The 20,346-nt window shown below is 40.3% G+C and overlaps 1 protein-coding gene across 1 annotated transcript in view; it reads left to right on the top strand.

Moving 5' to 3' along the window:
• Positions 1–20,346, top strand: part of RXFP2 (relaxin family peptide receptor 2) — a 106,022-nt gene that overhangs the window by 78,516 nt on the left and 7,160 nt on the right. Inside the window, 8 exon segments of the mRNA XM_089899679.1 lie at positions 430–501; positions 3,396–3,467; positions 5,080–5,151; positions 8,480–8,551; positions 8,659–8,730; positions 10,842–10,913; positions 14,642–14,871; positions 15,477–15,887. Of these exon segments, the coding sequence (XP_089755805.1) occupies positions 430–501; positions 3,396–3,467; positions 5,080–5,151; positions 8,480–8,551; positions 8,659–8,730; positions 10,842–10,913; positions 14,642–14,871; positions 15,477–15,887 (1,073 nt within the window).

Genomic DNA, 20,346 nt, shown 5'->3' with positions numbered 1-20,346 from the left:
CTTAGATTTAATGCAGTTTCCAATGTGGCCTTTTTATATTGTAAATGATTAACATTTCTCTTAAAATGAAACTTTGGATGTGTGATGCTGGAAATGATTGCACATTTGAAGTTTACAAGAAAAATTACCATGAACTTCAAAATGATTACCCAGTATATACTTTTGTTTCATCTCATAAAGTCAAACCGTTTCATATTTATTCTTAGGTTACGTATCACACTTATGCATTCATAGTTTCTCTGACATCTGCTCCCTTATCCATGCCACACACATATCTAGAGACCATTTTGAAGAGGTAGTTATGTTTGTATTCTTCATCCTGATATATTGATTTTAGCATACAAGTTCCCAAACTGTGGAAATAGTAAAAATACTGTTCTTAAAGTGGCATATCATTTCGTTTCTAATTAATCTCTTCTTTGTGTAAAGGTCTATGGTGAATAACTACTTAGAAGCCCTTCCCAAGCAGATGTGTGCCCAAATGCCTCAACTCAACTGGATGTGAGTATGCACTTAGCAGCTAATTTGTTATTCGCCCAGATTCAGGAAACTAGCCCTGAAGTTAATTCACAATTACACAAAAAGCTCATCTCTGCTTTTCTTTCTAAAACCAAAATCTGATCATGTCACTTCCTGGTTGAAACACCTGGAAATCTCCACGGGTGTGAGGGTAAAGTTCAAGCCTCCCAGTTTAGCACCAGAGACACGTTGTCCTCTATCCCTTACTCCACCTGGTCTCTTTGCCAGCCCCTTCTCCTCTTGTGCCTTCCTTTCAGATACACCAAACTACTGCTCCTTCAGTCAGTTCCCTGAACACATGTTGTTCCTTCAACTTGAAAGGTCTTGCTTTTTATTCTCCAACATTTCCTTCAAAAGTCAATTTAAGCGTCACCTTCAGGAAGCCGTCTCTGACGCACCCACCAGTTCAGTGGCTGCCTCTGTGCCCCGATTACGATAGGAGAGCCTCCACCATGCCTCCCCTCCTCCCACTGCACCGCTGTCTCAGGGCACTGTCATCATAGAACCATCTGTTTACCTGTTTATCCCCTACCGTTCAGTAAATTCCGTGATTTTATACCCAGCACAAGGATCAGCACATAATAGTGCTCAAAAAAAACTCTGTAAATGAATGTGCTAAACCATTTCCACTCCTTGGTAGCTTTCGACCAATACACATTTAAGCCATTCATTTGGTTTCACCACCACTACCCTCCATTCCACCATGTTCATATTCACGGTCTCCTGAGACAGGCAGGATTGGCACAGGAGTGACTTCCTGTGCTGGGAAAATGCCGGTTGTACTGTCCCCCCAGAGCTCTCCCCATTGTCAAATCAGGGGACTCAATACCCGTAATATGATAAAATTTTAGTACCTCAGCTTTGGATCCTCTCTGAACTAGCCTCACTTGTTACAACACTATTAGATGACCTTGTGTTTATTTACTGACTTAAAAAAATTATTTACATACCTGTTATCAAAAGGCTTTTAAGGCAATGGGGGTCTCACGTAAGTGTGCTAAATGTTAAAAATGAGAGTGATGGGACTTCCCTGGCAGTCCAGTGGTTTAGACTCCATGCTCCCAATGCAGGGGGCACGGGTTTGATCCCTGGTCAGGGAACTAAGATCCCACATGCCGTGCAGAGCTGCCTTAAAAAAACCAAGGTGAGGGGGGGAAATTGATGATCTGAAAAACATGAGAATAAAACTCATTAAGAATAGGTGGGACATACTTAGAAACTAAGCAAGTACATCCACACAATGGGAAAGCAACAGGAAGGAGTAAAGTTAACAGAAAAATATCAGGCCTCCAGCCTGTACCCATCCCATCCCCAAAGTGGGCATCAGCAACGAGGAGGAGACCAGGAGGCAACATCCAAGCCCTGGGTTCTGGGGACACTCATTTTCACTCTAGGCTCCCACAGGCACGAGGGAAAAAATAGACACTCAGTGAAAAGATGTCATTAGCAAGATTGGCTGATCACAAATGAGAGCTGAGAGGTCAGACCCAAATCGCCCCAGTTCAAAGGCAGAAAAAACCCCGCCTTGGCCATGCTTCTCCTCCCTCACTTGCTATCAGCTAGGACTGTTGCTCACTACTGCAAAGTGTTATGAGATGTAAAAACATTTTCCCTATTCTACTGAACAATATTTAGACTTTCAAGGGACTACACTGTTTATTATTTGCAATTGCTGTATTTTAAGAGTGAAAAAAATAGTTGAGTTCCTGCAAGACCTCCAAGATGGCTTTAAAATAGGATTTTAAAGGCAATGACAAAGGAACTGGTGATATTAACGTGAACGTGAGAAAGGTTCAGGGGCAGCAAAACAGCTCTTGTCGTATACGGGAAGCCTGTAGGAAGCCAACGGTAAACGGAATGAGGAGAGTTGGGAGAAGAGCCGATCCTTTCCTCCCTTGGCACTGCTGGAAGCGGCCATGTCAGAGTGTTCCTGAGGTTGTTCCCTGACGATGTGGGTGCTGCTGTCATAAGGTTCACCTTGGCAGAACGTAATCTCTCCACCAGTGCTTCTCCAACGTCAGCGTACAGCACAGGCAACGCAAAGACTTAGGACAGACCGCTGGGCCTCAGTCCTAGGGTTTCTGATTCAGTGGGTCTGGGGTGGTGCCTGGAAATCTGCATTTTGACAAGTTCCCAGGTGATGCTGGGACCCAGGACCCTCTGAGCAGCACTGCCCTCAGCATCAGCATCACGGAGGGAGGTAGAAAGAGCCGGCACTTGCCTTCACACAGCTTGGGACTCGCCATCCTGACTCTGGCATCCAGTATTTGGTAGACAGTTTGGCCTGAGTTTCTCCTGCAGCAAAATAGAGACACAAATATCTACCTGACCCTGGGGGAGGGGAGGGGAGAATATAGCGATCTACGATGCCACGACTAAGTGTCTGGGCATTAGATTCAGATGGATCTGAGTGAGAAGGTCAGTTCTACCCCTCAATAGCTGTGTGACCAGAAGAAAAGTAAATTTCCAAGATCCTCGGATTCCTCCTATGTTAAATGGGAGGTAATAATGCCAACTTTGTAGGAGTGTGTGTTATGCACTCAGAACAGTACCTGACACTATAAAAGCCCAATAAATGGGAGTCACTATTATTACAGTACAAATTTTATGCTAATTAATAGCATGGTATCTGGCACAGAGACACATTCACTAAATGGCGGGCTGCCCTTTCGCTCAATTTTATTAAGTTCTAACACTAGTTAGAAGGGGAAAAAGATGCAGAATATTAATTATACTGACCCTGCAATAACTAGGAGGAAAGCCTAAAACTTGAAATGAAGTAAAAATAAAGTTCAGAGCTGTTATATCACCAAAAACTGCCTTTAGACATGATTTGTGCAAAAACATTAAAAATGTTTTTCCTCCATGCCTTTTAGGGATTTGGAAGGCAATAGAATAAAATACCTTACGAATTCCACCTTTCTGTCGTGCAATTCACTCACAGTGCTGTAAGTATACAATGTAATTCAGTAAATGAGAGGAAACCCAGTAGCTTTGGAAATCGAAAGAAAATATTGGCAAGGAATTTTAAAGTATGTTTTGTTTACAGCCTTGGTCTGAAACTGCAGTACTAGAAAATGTACACATGGATCTATTGACTTGGATGGTAGGGCCAAGCCTTATGTTTAGCTGCCAACCATTTAAGCCTCCTTCTTTCTGAGGGCAATCATCATTTCTGTGCACTCTCTCTGCTGAACTGGTGCCTAACCCCATGGTCAACAAGGAAATGAGATAATGTATGTGAAAGTGGTTACTGCTAATGACACTTATCACTTGATGTCTCTCTCTTTAAAGAAAACAAAATTTTATGCTAAAGAGAAGAGCCTCTAATGTATTCTGATTGGCCAAAGGTTCTGCCTGGTGATTCTGATTGCTGACTGTGTTTTTTATGGGGGCAGGAAGGCAGATGGATCGGTTAATTGGCACATTTGCACTGGTAAGCTTAAAAACACAAGAATGTGCTTTTGTTTTCATCATAGTTCCCCATATATAGTAATGTTTGTTGCTTGGATGGGTGGTTGGAAAAGAAAAATCAGAGCACATCCATTTGTAGTAATCGAACCACTTTTCTCCAGCAGACTAAGAGATAAGGCTGTTGCCAGGTTGCAGATTTATCAATCAGATTGAAGATTAGCATATTTAGTAAGAAAAGAGGCTGTCCCACATAGGAGATGCAAAGAGTTTATTCTTTGTCTCATGGATAATGAGAGAGAACACTGGAAGATAAACAAATACCATCCACGCCTCCTATTCGCCGTACGTATGCGGGCCTCTCACTGTTGTGGCCTCTCCCGTTGCGGAGCACAGGCTCCGGACGCGCAGGCTCAGCAGCCATGGCTCACGGGCCCAGCCGCTCCATGGCATGTGGGATCTTCCCGGACCGGGGCACGAACCCACGTCCCCTCCATCGGCAGGCAGACTCTCAACCACTGCGCCACCAGGGAAGCCCCACGCCTCCTATTTTATAACACCATGTAGCTTTTGAATCACCTTCATACTCATTATCTCATTTGTTTACACCCCTGTAAGGTAGTTAGCTGACGACCCCCTCTTTTTTGCCATTTGTCCTGGAGGATTCCATTTCTAGACAGAGGAAATGTAAAATCACTATTCCCCCACCAAATTTAAAATTTGTTTGTGGCCCAGATGGTGTTGGTTCAAGCTTTGCTCTTTTTCTGGACTTCTTCTTATAAGGAATGTGCCTTACCCAAAGATCGTCTCAAAGCCTTCACAGAACTATTAACAGGGTCCAAATTTGACATTGCGTGTGTGTATGTTGGGAAAGAAACACTTTCTAAAGTAATCAGAATCCAAAGGAAGTGCAGCTCCGTAAGCCACACTCAGCAGCTCAAGTTCCTTCCGGGAGCATGTCCTGGAGAGAGCCTATGGGTACATCCTCTGGAAGAAACGCCTGCCTGTGTTCCACACCAGAGCATGCCTTGCTTTGAGACTTCAAAGGAGGCTTATTAAACCACACGTGGATCAGTGGCATCTCCCAATGAGAACTGATTACTACAGCAGACACAGATCAACAGTGCTGACTCTTACCATGTCTTACAGGTTTCTGCCTAGAAATCAAATTGATTTTGTTCCAGAGAAGACATTTTCTTCATTAAAAAATTTAGGAGAACTGTAAGTAGCGTTGTCTACTAGGAAAATACGATTTTGCTTCTTCAGGATTACAAATCTAAATGACTAGTGAGACTGCTTTTCACTAGTGGCAATCAAAATCCTGTAGTCTACTGGATATTCAAAATCAATTAAGAAAACCAACATTATCCTAAAAGCAAATTAAAAATCAGACAGTGGGCTTAATATGGATTTAGCCTACTCTAATTTCTCTGCCCATTTTCTTTGACTGATTTCATACATATGTGTGTTTGGGAGTAAATGAGTTTTCCATGGCTCCTTAAGCTCAGGGATTCTCCTCTCTAATGTCTGGAGTACAATTAATTCTCAATACATGCTTGCTGAATGAATAAATGACTGAAATAATATTAATCAATTATAACTAAACAAAAGAATGAACATGCTTATTATCCCTTAAGATATTATAACTTCCAGAGCAGATGATGCAAATAGAAATGTCTAGAAAGAGGCTCATTGCAAAATATTCAGAGAGCTCATGTACATTTCTCTGTTCAAACATATGTTGTGTAGATCTAAACCTTTTGAAAATCATCTGTCTTGCTATTAATTCATCGCTACCTGCAAAATGGTGTATCATTGGCATTTAAAACTGTCTGTTACATTACAAATAGTGGTGATTAGGGTAGAGATCTCCTCCTCCTGATCTGAAGTCTAAAAAATGGAAATTAATTTCTTAATCACCTTCTCCCCCATTCTTTATACCTTTATACCTATATCCAGAAAGGACTGTGAAAAGTAGTTCAATAAGAGGAATTTGAAAAACAATTCACAAATAATTAAGATAATTTAATCTAATGAATGAGTATCATAAACCAAATCCACAAATATTTAAGTGCCTATAATGTGCAAAGCACCGCATTAGAACTAAAATATTATCATTCTATGGCAAGAAATTAAAGACAGCTCACTCAGAAGACCTCACTGCTTTCTCACAGGGGGCATTCCTGATCAGACCTTGGAGGATGGATACAGATTTGGGTTACGGGGGTGGAATGGAGGAGTAGCCCAGGACAAACAGGAGTGTGTTTTTATACAAACTAAAGGAGACAGTGGTATGGAGTCCACATTCTGAACATTTTCCTAATCCTCTTCTTATACTACGCTTAGGCAAAGCCAACCCCCTGCCCCCGCCAAATAAAAGAGCCTAAGTAAGAGACGCTACCTTTCTTCTTTTAGGACCACCAATAATTCATTCCAATCCAGATAGCACCAGTATGCTAGAAAAAATTCAGAACTCAGTAGAATTAACTTGAACAAGGCATTTACGTTTCTTAAGTTTACAAAAATGTTAGATAATTTTACTGTGCCCTCTTGACCACAAACCCCTTCTGGAGAGGAATAAGCACTTAGATGAGGCCACTCAGATCCTTTTCGCACAGAAGACTGTACTTTATTTTTCAGGGTAACACTTTGCAGGACGTTCTCCAGGTGTACAAGGTCATCGTCATCTTGTTTTGTTGTCACTCTCCCTCTGATCTGTGCACACCCGTGGCTTTCTTCTGTGCCATAACCCACTTGTGCTCCTTGCATCCGGAGCACCAGATCAGAACACCAGCTGGCAGGCTGTCTACACTTGGATGTCATGACAGTCCCTCAAAATCTATTTGTTTAAGTTAATTTGCAGATGACCCTTACCCCACAGCCAGCTTCTTCCCCTAGGCTTGCCTGTCTTAGTGGAATCTGCATTCTTTCTGGCAGCCTGGCTAGAAGACTGTTCCCTTTCCTTCTAACTCTCTTTACACTTGATGTCCTATCAGACCGTAAACCCTGCCAGTGCCTCCTTCAACCCGTATCAGCTCTCACCCGGTCCAGGGTCACAGCCTCCTGCCAGGTCTCCCTCCTCTGAATCTCTGGCATTTCATCCTATCTTTCATTCTTCGAACAGAATTATCATCCCATAACCCAGGGCATATGTTCCCACTGTCCTGTTTAACATTCTCCTTCCTTGTTGCCTGCCATAAAGCAGAGTCCTTGACATAATTCTCAAATGTTAATGTTCAGAAGAATCACAAGAAATGCTGGCTTTAAATGCATGTTACCAGCCTCCCTTCCAGAGATTCGGGTGTGATAGTTCTGGAGTGGCACCAGGAAAGTGCTCTTATTATAAGCATCTTCCTTGTTTCCGATGCCTGAACTGTACTCTGGGAAATACTGCCTTGGAATGCATTCATGGCCTTCCCATTTTGTCTCCAGGCTCTTTTCCAGGCTCACCTCCTCTACATCTCCCCATCCTTTCTATCCTCCACCCACGTTGGACGACTTGCTGACTCCTGGAGATGTCGCTGACTTCCAAGCATCTGTTTCTCTGGTCCTGCATAATCCTCACTTGAAAATCTGCTCTTGTTTGACTCCACCTATAAAAATCATCAAACTTTGCTCAAACGCTTCCTAATTTCCCAGGCCAAGTTTGATGATTCCTTCCTCTGTTTTTCCTCTGTACTTGTGTAATAACACTTGTTTCATAATCTAGTTGTTTACTCTAACTGTAAGCTTTTTTAGAGAAAGAACTAAGTCATAGTTATTTGTCGCTCCCATATATCCATCAGGAGCACCAAAAAATCAAAAATAGATAAGATCTTTTGTTTGACTCCTAGGTGATTTCACATCTGTTTCACTTTTAACATCTTTTCTGGCTTAGAGGATATTTTGGACCCTTCAAGATTCCTGATTCCTTCTTATCCTGACAAATCTCTTTTTCCCATTCTGTAGGGACACTGCCCTGCAATTCTTTCTGGATTGGACAGCCCTATTATATTTAGATCTCAATTCTCAATTTCTTCTAAAAAAGAAGTACCATATAAAAGTAGACTAAAAATATGTGAACTTATCCATTCAAGATCATCTGGGCAGATATTATGTGGTCAAAACTCTCTTAGTTGGAATGCAAAATAAGTGGAGACATAGGTCTTGATCTCAGAAAGCTTCTAATGTAGTTGGATAAACAAGATATCACATACATGAACCGAATAGGAATCACAGAAACAGTGAATGGTTGAAGGTACAAAGAGTACCTAAAACAGAGGGAATTAATCAAAGTAGACATTGAAGCCATGTTGGGAGTGTGTTGGGGAGGGACTGAGAGGAAATTCCAGATGGGAACTGGATGAGCAAAATGTCACCTATCTGAAAGTGATGGAAGACATATCCATTTGGCTGACTTACATGACTTTGTTGGGTAACAAGCTATCAGTTTGGTTAAACTGGATTGTATTTTCTGTTACATCAAATGGGATGATGACAGTTGTGAGGAGTGATAACTATGTCATTTATTTCCAATGTAATTGCTTTGGGTTTTCACTGTCACCAACAGGGACCTGTCTAGCAATATGATAATGGAGCTACCACCCCACATTTTCAAAGACCTGAAGCTTCTTCAAAAACTGTAAGTCCTTCTTCCCACTGTCATCAGATTTAAATGGCAACATCTTGAGTTTCCAAAATAATAATATCCTCATGCTTCTTTCCTCCTCCCTTCTAATGGTACAAAAGGAATCTGTCGTCCAATCCTCTTTTGTATCTCCACAAGAACCAGTTTGAAAGTCTTAAACAGCTTCAGTCTCTGTAAGTCAAGTGTAACCATATGTTGATTATAATTTTAGTGTGTGTGCTTTACCTAGGACCACATTTATTTTTAAACAGGTATTTGACACACAGGAGAGCTTTTAATTTGAGCATGCATCCTCAGACAGTTGTTAATATGATTACCATCAAGTATGTACCGAATGACAACAAAATCTCATTTTTTACCATTCAGTGTGTGTCAAGACCATTTCTGTGTTTAAAGCTACATATAGCTCCTTCCTGAAAACAGGATTCATATGGAAAAATCTCTTACAGTTTTCACAAAGAATTAAATTTGCAATAGTTTTGTTACTAAGCAGTCGGTAAAAACAAATAGCAAATTATATAAGACTTCTCTACTTTTTCACTTTTTCCCTTTCTTCTTTCCTACAACAGTCTACTTATACCAATCCTCAGAGCATGCTTTTTACTTTTCAATCAGTAAAGAAAATATTATCCCATAAATATGAACATTCAGACAATTAATATTGTTTAGTATTTTAAAATTTCAAACATACTAGATTTTAAATGGTCCCAAGAACTCTGCCAGTTGTTCTTTGAACCGCGTGGGAGTTCCTCTCCCATGAATAGCCATTGTTGGTTAAAGTTTGGTTTTCTTTTCCCCACAGAGTGCATATTACTTTACCTCATCCCAGCCCAAAGCCTTTCTTCATTTAATTCCAAAGACCAATCCTTAATGTCACTTTTTATTCTTGCGAAATAGTTTTCTGTTGGAAATTAATACAAGATTTAGATTCTCAATAGATATTAGTGAACATCCAGTGATGAAAAAGACTTGGTTCCTGCTCTCAAGAAGCCATAAGATGTGGAGAAAATGATCTTCCCTTCACTCACTACGTACTGAATTCCGAAAGGCAAAGTATCAAGTTACACATCGTGCCTTTCTGAAAAGTCAAAGTAGTAACTATTTACCCCATACTTCCCTTTCTTCATTTCTTTTCTTTCTTTATTGTCCCATTTTCTTTTCTCTAAAGATTCATTTACACATTTATTTTACAAACATTTATTAGCCACCAAGTTAATCATAGCACTGTCTTGGGCACTCAGTATATAGTAGCGTCTGCTCTTTTGAAAACCACAGGCTATTCATCAAATAATCACATAATCCATGTAATGGTAAAATTGTGATAAGTTCAGGAGAAGCTAGAGACCAAAAGAAAGAAGGGGGGGTGGAATCCTTTAAAAAGGACTCCAGAGTTTCCTGCAGGAGGGGCCCTGTGATGATTCAGTGGTAGAATTGTTTCCTAAGTCTCATTTCTGACCACCAAGGTCCTCTATAAAGGACTCAGTATGCAAAGGAAAACTCAGAACCTTGTCCAGAAATCCTTATTCATATTTGCCCAAAAGAAGCTGAGTGAGAATCAAACGTCTTTCAAAATAAGCCTTTAAAAAGCAAAAGGTTTCTATCTTTTTAGATTATCCTCTTTCCGTCTATGTTTCCTGAGAACATGGCAGACTCCCCTTAATTCATGCCATCCTAAAGTGTCTTCTAAGAATCCATATTTGAAGAAGCTTCTGGATAAATGAGGAGTGTTAGGGGTTATCATTGGAGCCCTGTGTGGACATTTTATGGGGTTGGAGGAATTACAGGAATTGTGCTTCCCACTGTTGTCTTAGAAAATGATTGTCCTGAATCGGAGCTCCTTTGATTATTGCTTCCATGGTTTTCTACCTTAAAGATACATAGGCCAGGAAGAAATTACTGTGTTTAAATCCAGATTCTGACAAAACTCAGGCTGATAACATCAAGTCCTGTCTGAAACCCTCTAACTCATATTTCGTGGTTTATAAAATCAAACTACAGAGCCAGTTTCACAGTCATACAAATCACAACTGTCGTTTTTAAATCAAAGAATGAATGAACGTGTTTTATTAGAAGGTTGTTCTGCGTATGGAAATGATAAATCAGCTCCAAGTTACTGGAGGCATAAATAGAAATGGCAGTTTTCTAAGACAGTTTATTGTAAAATTTTCATCCTAATTTGAATTTATAACAAGATTTTAAAGCATGGTTTTTAAGATTGACCAAGAATACAATGATTTAAAAGTTAAATCCTAAAAACATGAAGCCTATTGTGCATATTTTCCAGAGACCTGGGAAGGATAGAGATTCCAAGTATAAACACAGAAATGTTTCAGCCCATGAAGAATCTTTCTCACATGTACGTATGTATGAAAGAATGGGGAAAAAAGTATGGTGAAATGTTGCCGATGTCCTCTTTTAAACTGTCTGATGCATCACTGCAACGTGGTTTTTTTTTAGTTAATTAATTTATTTATTTATTTTTGGCTGCATTGGGTCTTCATCGCTGTGCGTGGGCTTTCTCTAGTTGTGGCGAGTGGAGGCTACTCATTGTTGCGGTGGCTTCTCTTGTTGCGGAGCACGGGCTCTAGGCGTGCAGGCATCAGTAGTTATAGCACGCAGGCTCAGTAGTTGTGGTGCACGGGCTTAGTTGCTCTGCGGCATGTGGGATCTTCCCGGACCAAGGCTCAAAGCTGTGTCCCCTGCCATGGCAGGTGGATTCTTAACCACTGCACCACCAGGGAAGCCCCTGCAATGTGTTTTTATGCAAGAAAAGTCTTTTTATTGAGAACTTTTTAATTTTGTCACCTTTGGTCCCTGTTCAAATAGAGCTCAATATTATGATGTGCTGATATGAATGATACTTCTCTCTGGAAACATGCTGTTTATCCAGTTGAGGCCCAATAAGAGATTAGGGTACCAGAATGCCACATATGACACAAGATGAGGTCACTGGCTAATGGTACTCAGGAGACCTGGAAACATTAATTCACCTCATATGAGTGAGCAGTCAGCTACTCTAAGTTTTGAGCCCTTAAGAGGAAAGGTGCTATATAAATTCCAGGTGTTGTTTCTGTTACTGAGTGCACTGCAAAACGGAGGTAATTAATCTTTATAGTAGTTCTGATAAGTCACGTTAATATATTTGGCTAAAGTGCACTGTGTAAGTTGTCTTAATATAGGAGTTTATGACATGATCATTTGTTTATCAACTGTGTAATCTAATGTGTTCATGACTTCAAAAATCAACCATTGTTATCCACAACAATAGGGAGGATTCGATGTAAGATATCAAGTTGGGATCAGCAAGGGGCTGAAATGGTTGGTGTGAAGGAGACCTTTTGGGAGAATATTTTGTTTATGTCTATGCAGTGGGTGTGATTACCCAAAGACAAGTATTTGATGTATATCCACATGGTTTTCATAACTTCTCTTTCTGTGGCTCTAGTAGATAAATATTTCATGAGGTTATAATTTCCTTGCTGCAGGCAGAATGTGAAGTCTCCTTAGAAAAGAGAAATTCAACCTTTGTAGAACTTGATGGAGAAGCTGCTGCTTTAAATATGAACCGCAGGTTGAGGTCAAGAAGGACCCAACAATTAACAGAAAATGTGTGAACTTAGTTACTTCCCTACTAAGTGACCTAGCGATTCTTCTTTCATCTTCCTTGCCCATCATTTATTGAAACACGTCCACCTGCCAACCAGTGCCCTGGTCCCAGTGGGAGGAGAGGTTGGACCACCATAAGCTACTTAAGGGCAGGGATAGCCTTCAGTATCTCTGTGTGACATACTCAGCACTAAACCATGCATCATTCATTTGCCATCTAACAAGTATTTGTTGAGTACTTCCCTCATGCCAGGGAGAACACAGGGATGAATGGGAGAGAGAAGTGTCTGCCTCACGGAGCTTCCATTTAGCTTTGGGAACCAGAAAGTAAACTAGTTAACAAATTAATCATTAAGAAATGCTGGGAAGAAAAGTATAGCAAGATAAAGGGAAGGAAGGAGGATGTAGGCAGTTCACCTAGAAGTCAGAGATGTGACAGTCAGGCAGCCCTGAGTGGAAGGAGACAATTCTTCCTGGAAGATTCTTCCAGCAAGAGAGAAAAGCAAAAGCACTGCACTGAGAAGGGGGTGAGCCTGGCTTGTTTCGAGGATTAGAAGGGAGCTGACGTGTCTGGGTGGAGTGAGCACAGACAGGAAGTGCTGAGGCGGATCAGGGTAGCCAGGGGTCCAATCATGGGAGGCCTGGAAGCCGGGGCAAAGTAAAGCTTTCTTTTTTTTTTTTTCCCTGCCTCTCTTTTTTTTTTCAAATTTTCTTCTACTTTATTTTTATTTTCACTTTTTTACTGTGATATAATTGACATACACCATTATAGTTTCCTGTGTACAAGGTAATGATTCAATATTTGTATATATTGCAAAATGATCACCACAGTGAGTCTAGTTAACATCCGTCACCACACATTGTTACAAATTTTTTCTTGTGATGAGAACTTTTAAGATCTACTCTCTTAGCTACTTTTAAATATACAAGACAGTATTATTAACTATAATCACCATGCTGTACCTTATCTTTCAAATGTTTTTAAATTGTTGTATTATATTGAACGTCAGAAGTTTTTAAAAAGTGCAGAGGATATAGTATTCATATGTTGAGAACATTGGCTTTTTAAAATAAAACAGTTAATTGCTCTTTTAATTGTATCCAATGGAATTTTTTTTACCAAAGCAATTTTATCTACATATATAAATGTAAAAAATATATAAACAAACTTTCTTTAACTTGCTAGTTCAGCAATTGACTGGGCAGATGACAAAAAAATATTAGATGAAGAGAAAAGAACTAAAAGAGGTGGTGAACGAATATAAAAATAAAATGAGTTTTATGGGAGAAAATCCTAAACATAACAGGTTTGGAGAATGGCAGTAAACCAAATGATCTCCCCAATTCCAGCCCTTCAAGATTCCACACACTTAGACCATAAACACATTGATCACAGACAGGCCTGTATTTTCTCTGGAAATGGAAATGGTCTTAAGTCCTTCCAGGCCCTATTAAGGAATCTGTGTTTAAGGCAGCTGCTTCTCCTCCTCACTTCAATGAGACTGAATTCTCCTAGTCTCAGGGGCCTTCCCTTCCTGCCTGTATCAGGGAAAAGAAGGCTAGTTTAAGTGAATATACTTAAAACTAAGTACAAGACAGGAATGTTTTATTTTGTTTGTTTTGTTGTTGTTGTTTTGCGGTACGCGGGCCTCTCACTGTTGTGGCCTCTCCCGTGGCGGAGCACAGGCTCCGGACGCGCAGGCTCAGCGGCCATGGCTCACGGGCCCAGCCGCTCCGCGGCATGTGGGATCTTCTCGGACCGGGGCACGAACCCGTGTGCCCTGCATCGGCAGGCGGACTCTCAACCACTGTGCCACCAGGGAAGCCCAACAGGAATGTTTTTAGTGAGCTACTTCGTGGGTCCCTTATATCCCAAACTGAAGCCCCTGAATGTTTGCTAAAGATCAACTTAACAATGACAATCTACTTTTTTGTAATACCCTAGACAATCACCCAAGGTGATGTGGAAAAGTAGAGTCCTGGAGATTTCCCATTCTCATGTCCTCCCCGACTCATCTCAGACAAGCCACAGCATATACCTATGTTCTTTAGGTTCTTCACCTTTAAAGGAAGAACACTGCCTAGAGTAATGTAATATTTAATGAAGAACTCTGTAATTACATAATCACTACTAAACAAAAGTAACCAAGCCTAGGGGCTTCCCTGGTGGCGCAGTGGTTGAGAGTCCGCCTGCCGATGCAGGGGACACGGGTTCGTGCCCCGGTCCGGGAAAATCCCACATGCCGCGGGGCGGCTGGGCCCGTGAGCCATGGCCGCTGAGCCTGCGCGTCTGGAGCCTGTGCTCCGTAATGGGAGAGGCCACAACAGTGAGAAGCCCGCGTACCGCAAAATAAAATAAAATAAAATAACCAAGCCTAGTGAAGCCACATACCTAACACAGCTGCAGCCCTAATAGGACTGCAACTGTCATTTCTGTGTCATTGCTGTAAAGTGACTCTTTTTTCCCTTTGACTTTAGTTATTTCAAAAACTTTCGATACTGCTCCTATGCTTCCCATGTCCGAATATGTATGCCCTTGACTGACGGCATTTCTTCATTTGAGGACCTCTTGGCTAACAATATCCTCAGAATATTTGTCTGGGTTATAGCTTTCATAACCTGCTTTGGAAATCTTTTTGTCATTGGCATGAGATCTTTCATTAAAGCTGAAAACATGACCCATGCTACGTCCATCAAAATCCTTTGTTGTAAGTATGTTTCCTATATAAATGAATTAAGGATATCTTCGGAGAGCTGTGCTCTAGATTATATTGGCATTCAGCAGATGGCGTTTAATATGAATTATATATGCTGGGCAGTTTTTTTAAGTATGAAGGTACTATTGTTCTCTTTGGCTACTCTTTTCTGGATTGCATGAATCTGCAGTGAGTTATGTCTTCGAAATGGGGTAACAGGGAGCCGATGAGTTAAGGGATGGATTATAGAGGACAGGTTGTGGGTTACAGAACTATGTTTTGTTTAACCTTCAATTGCAATAGCATCCATGCTCCTCAAGCCCAGAAAATTATTCCTTTTATTAACTATGTTAGTAATATTTTTTACTGTTTAAAACCTAGACCCCCCCATACCCCCGCAAATTATCTTCCCACCACCATTTTTTTCAAAATTGTAAAACAAAGATGCAGTGTAGTACTTTAGAAATAGTACACCTTTTGAAGTCCATTGGCTTCTAGGCACTATTGTAGGTTTTCCGTTAGTTCATTTAATACAGGAAGAAGGAAGCAGACCTAAATCAGAAAACTAAGACGGAGATGCTGGAACTACCAACATACATTCTATGACTCTTCAATAGGTGCGGACTGCCTGATGGGTGTTTATTTGTTCTTCGTTGGCTTCTTTGATCTAAAATACCGTGGGCAGTATCAGAAGTACGCGTTGCTGTGGATGGAGAGCTTACAGTGCCGCCTCCTGGGCTTCCTGGCCATGCTGTCCACCGAGGTCTCCGTCCTCTTGCTGACGTACTTGACTTTGGAGAAGTTCCTGGCCGTCGTCTTTCCCTTCAGTAACATCCGTCCTGGAAAACGGCAGACCTCGGTCATCCTTATTGGCATCTGGATTGTGGGATTTTTAATAGCTGTGATTCCATTTTGGAAGGAGGATTATTTTGGAAACTTTTATGGAAAAAATGGAGTATGTTTCCCACTTTATTATGACCAAACAGAAGATATTGGAAGCAAAGGGTATTCTCTTGGAATTTTCCTAGGTAAATTATATTTTTCATTTCCTGGACAAACGTTATTTTTGTAGCAATACCATGGATTTCAGTAAAGCCATAGTTCTCCGTTTCAGAAAGTAAACAAATATAGTCAAGACTGTTTTCTTTTTTAAAGTAAAGTCCTTGCTGTGTATTTATAGGAGGTTTTATTAAATTTTTTATTATAGAGGTTTAGTATGGAAATCAAACACATACTGTCAGGATCTCTGAATGATCTTTTTATTATCTGTAAGACCCTTTGATTTCATGTTCATACAAAGTGACAATGAGCTGGAGGAATTCTAGTTCACTGCCTTGTCCTGTGGTGCTACCAAGTTATTTGAACTCATTTTTTTACAGTCTAGATATGAGCTAAATAAATAATAATAAAATTCTTGAAACTGACTAGCAGGAGATTATCTGAATGGAAATACCAGGAAGGTTTATTACCTTTTGTAAATGCAGTTCCAAAGTCCGCAACGGAAGGGTGCTTAATAAAACTCTTTGCTTTTTAGTTTTCTTAATTCTCCCTAATTAAAGAGGGAGAATTAAGGGTTTTAGAAAAGAAAACGCTACCTTTTCTATTACAAATGAATGAGAAGTTTAGCCCTTAAAGATTAAAAAACTTTTAAAATTGTCTAGTAGGTATCTCTCTTGCTTAAAACTAAGGCCATTCCCATGTCCCCTCTTTAACTAGGGCAGTATTATCATTTTGATTCTCCCTTCTCATCTTGTCCCCTCATCTAAGAAGTCAATAAGCTCCATCATCCTTTCATTTTTTTTAATATTCGTTACCTTTTTCTTAAATTAATTAATTTATTTTTGGCTGCTTTGGGTGTTCGTTGCTGTGCGCGGGCTTTCTCTTGTTGTGGTGAGCGGGGGCTACTCTTTGTTGCGGTGCGCAGGCTTCTCATTGCGGTGGCTTATCTTGTTGTGGAGCACAGGCTCTAGGCGCGCGGGCTCAATAGTTGTGGCTCGCGGGCTCTGGAGTACAGGCTCAGTAGTTGTGGTGCATGGGCTTAGTTGCTCTGTGGCATGTGGGATCTTCCCGGACCAGGGATTGAAGCTGTGTCCCCTGCATTGGCAGGCAGGTTCTTAACCAGTGCGCCACCAGAGAAGTCCTCATCCTTTCTTTTTCATCAAATACTTTTCCCTCGAAATACACCTTTGCCTTCTCTTTCTTCCAGTCTCTACCTACTGCTGTCACCTTTGCTTAAAGCCTTATGACCTCTGCCCTGAATTATTACATTAGCCCTCACTGGTCTTTTGGCTTCTGGGGTCTTCTCTTTCCTATTTATCTGTTCACTACCTGAGTACCAAAAGGACTGAGTATCTTCTGCTCAGAGACTTTCAGGAACTCCCTACAACCAAGGCCAAGTTTAAATTAGTCACTTAAAGCCCATCACAAAATGGTCCTAACCACCCCTCCCAGCTATTCTCCATCTATTCCTTCTCTTCTTCCTTTGAAAAAGAAAACACTTCATTTGCACCATTTTAATAATACTCCTCACATAAACCCTATATGATAGCCATTTTTTCGTGGCTATGGCACACCTACAATGTTGTAAGCCATTCCTGGCATAGGTGCACTTCGTGGAAACCCTCTCTCCCTCACACACACATATGCACACACACTACTGTACATTCATTGGTTCAAACAGGATTTATTAAGCACCTCCTATAGGCCAGGCACTATTTTGGGAACTGGAGAAAAAACAGATTGGCCCCACAGATCTGCAGCCAGAAAGAAGGATGAAGACAAGGAAACACGTCCTCATGCCACAGGCTGACAGATGCCACGAAGGAGGAGTACAGGATGTTCTAGGAGCCCCAGATCTGAGGATCAGGGAAGACATCCCAGTAGAAATGAATCCAAATGGAGCCCCAGAGGATGAGGACACGTTAGCCAAGTGAAGGCAGAGGTCATGTTCCAGGAGCTAGAGACCCACAGCCAGGGAAAAGGCCCAGATAAAGGGCAAAAGAACTATCATCTATTGAGATGATCATATGGTTTTTCTCCTTCAATTTGTTAATATGGTGTATCACATTGATTGATTTGCATATACTGAAGAATCCTTGCATTCCTGAGATAAACCCCACTTGATCATGCTGTACAGTCCTTTTAATGTGCTGTTGGATTCTGTTTGCTAGTATTTTGTTGAGGATTTTTGCATCTATGTTCATCAGTGATACTGGCCTGTAGTTTTCTTTCTTTGCGACATCTGTGTCTGCTTTTGGTATCAGGGTGATGGTGGCCTCGTAGCATGAGTTTGGGAGTGTTCCTCCCTCTGCTATATTTTGGAAGAGTTTGAGAAGGATAGGTGACAATTCTTCTCTAAATGTTTGATAGAATTCACCTGTGAAGCCATCTGGTCCTGGGCTTTTGTTTGCTGGAAAATTTTTAATCACAGTTTCAATTTCAGTGCTTGTGAGTGGTCTGTTCATATTTTCTATTTCTTCCTGGTTCAGTCTTGGAAGGTTGTGCATTTCTAAGAATTTGTCCATTTCTTCCAGGTTGCCCATTTTATTGGCATAGAGTTGCTTGTAGTAATCATCATGATCCTTTGTATTTCTGCAGTGTCAGTTGTTACTTCTCCTTTTCCATTTCTAATTCTATTGATTTGAGTCTTCTCCCTTTTTTTCTTGATGAGTCTGGCTAATGGTTTATCAATTTTGTTTATCTTCTCAAAGAACCAGCTTTTAGTTTTACTGACCCTTGCTATCGTTTCCTTCATTTCTTTTTCATTTATTTCTGATCTGATCTTTATGATTTCTTTCCTTCTGCTAACGTTGGGTTTTTTTTGTTCTTCTTTCTCTAATTGCTTTAGGTGTAAGGTTAGGTTTTTTATTTGAGATGTTTCTTGTTTCTTAAGGTAGGATTGTATAGCTATAAACTTCCCTCTTAGAACTGCTTCTGCTGCATCCCAAAGGTTTTGGGTGGTCCTGTTTTCATTGTAATTTGTTTCTAGGTATTTTTTTGACTTCCTCTTTGATTTCTTCAGTGATATCTTGGTTATTTAGTAGTGTATTGTTTAGCCTCCATGTGTTTGTATTATTTACAGATTTTTTCCTGTAATTGATATCTAGTCTCATAGCGTTGTGGTCAGAAAAGATACTTGGTACGATTTCAGTTTTCTTAAATTTACCAAGGCTTGATTTGTGACACAAGATATGATCTCTCCTGGAGAATGTTCCATGAGCACTTGAGAAGAAGGTGTATTCTGTTGTTTTTGGATGGAATGTCCGATAAATATCAATTAAGTCCATCTTTTCTAATGTATCATTTAAAGCTTGTGTTTCCTTATTTATATTCATTTTGGATGATCTGTCTATTGGTTAAAGTGGGGTGTTAAAGTCCCCTACTATGAATGTGTTACTGTCGATTTCCCCTTTTATGGCTGTTAGTATTTGCCTTATGTATTGAGGTGCTCCTATTCTGGGTGCATAAATATTTACAATTGTTATATCTTCTTCTTGGATCGATCCCCTGATCATTAGGTAGTGTCCTTCTTTGTCTCTTTTAATACTCTTTATTTTAAAGTCTATTTTGTGTGATATGAGAATTGCTACTCCAGCTTTCTTCTGATTTCCATTTGCATGGAATATCTTTTTCCATCCCCTCACTTTCAGTCTGTATGTGTCCTAGGTCTGAAGTGGGTCTCTTGTAGACAGCATATATATGGCTCTTGTTTTTGTATCCATTCAGCTAGTCTGTGTCTTTTCATGGGAGCATTTAATCCATTTACATTTAAGGTAATTATCAATATGTATGTTCCTATTACCATTTTCTTAATTGTTTTGGGTTTGTTATTGTAGGTCGTTTCCTTCTCCTGTGGTTCCTGCCTAGAGAAGTACCTTTAGCATTTGTTGTAAAGCTGGTTTGGTGGTGCTGAATTCTCTTAGCTTTTGCTTCTCTGTAAAGGTTTTAATTTCTCCATCAAATCTGAATGAGATCCTTGCTGGGTAGAGTAATGCTGGTTGTAGGTTTTTCTCCTTCATCACTTTAAATATGTCCTGCTACTCCCTTCTGGTTTGCAGAGTTTCTGCTGAAAGATCAGCTGTTAACCTTATAGGAATTCCCTTGTGTGTTATTTGTTGTTTTTCCCTTGCTGCTTTTAATATTTTTTCTTTGTATTTAATTTTTGATAGTTTGATTAATATGTGTCTTGGCGTTTCTTCTTGGATTTATCCTGTATGGGACTCTCTGTGCTTCCTGGACTTGATTAACTATTTCCTTTCCCATATTAGGGAAATTTTCAACTATAATCTCTACAGATATTTTCTCAGTACGTTTCTTTTTCTCTTCTTCTTCTGGGACCCCTATAATTTGAATGTTGGTGCATTTAATGTTGTCCCAGAGGGCTCTGAGACTGTCCTCAATTCTTTTCATTCTTTTTTCTTTATTCTGCTCTGCAGTAGTTATTTCCACTATTTTATCTTCCAGGTCCATTATCCATTCTTCTGCCTC

This window comes from Delphinapterus leucas, chromosome 18, assembly GCF_059928025.1.
Source record: "Delphinapterus leucas isolate spDelLeu-1000000601 "Yukka" chromosome 18, BTC_Dleu_Yukka2, whole genome shotgun sequence".
NCBI lineage: Eukaryota > Metazoa > Chordata > Mammalia > Artiodactyla > Monodontidae > Delphinapterus > Delphinapterus leucas.
This window is presented reverse-complemented; position numbering and strand designations above follow the sequence as displayed.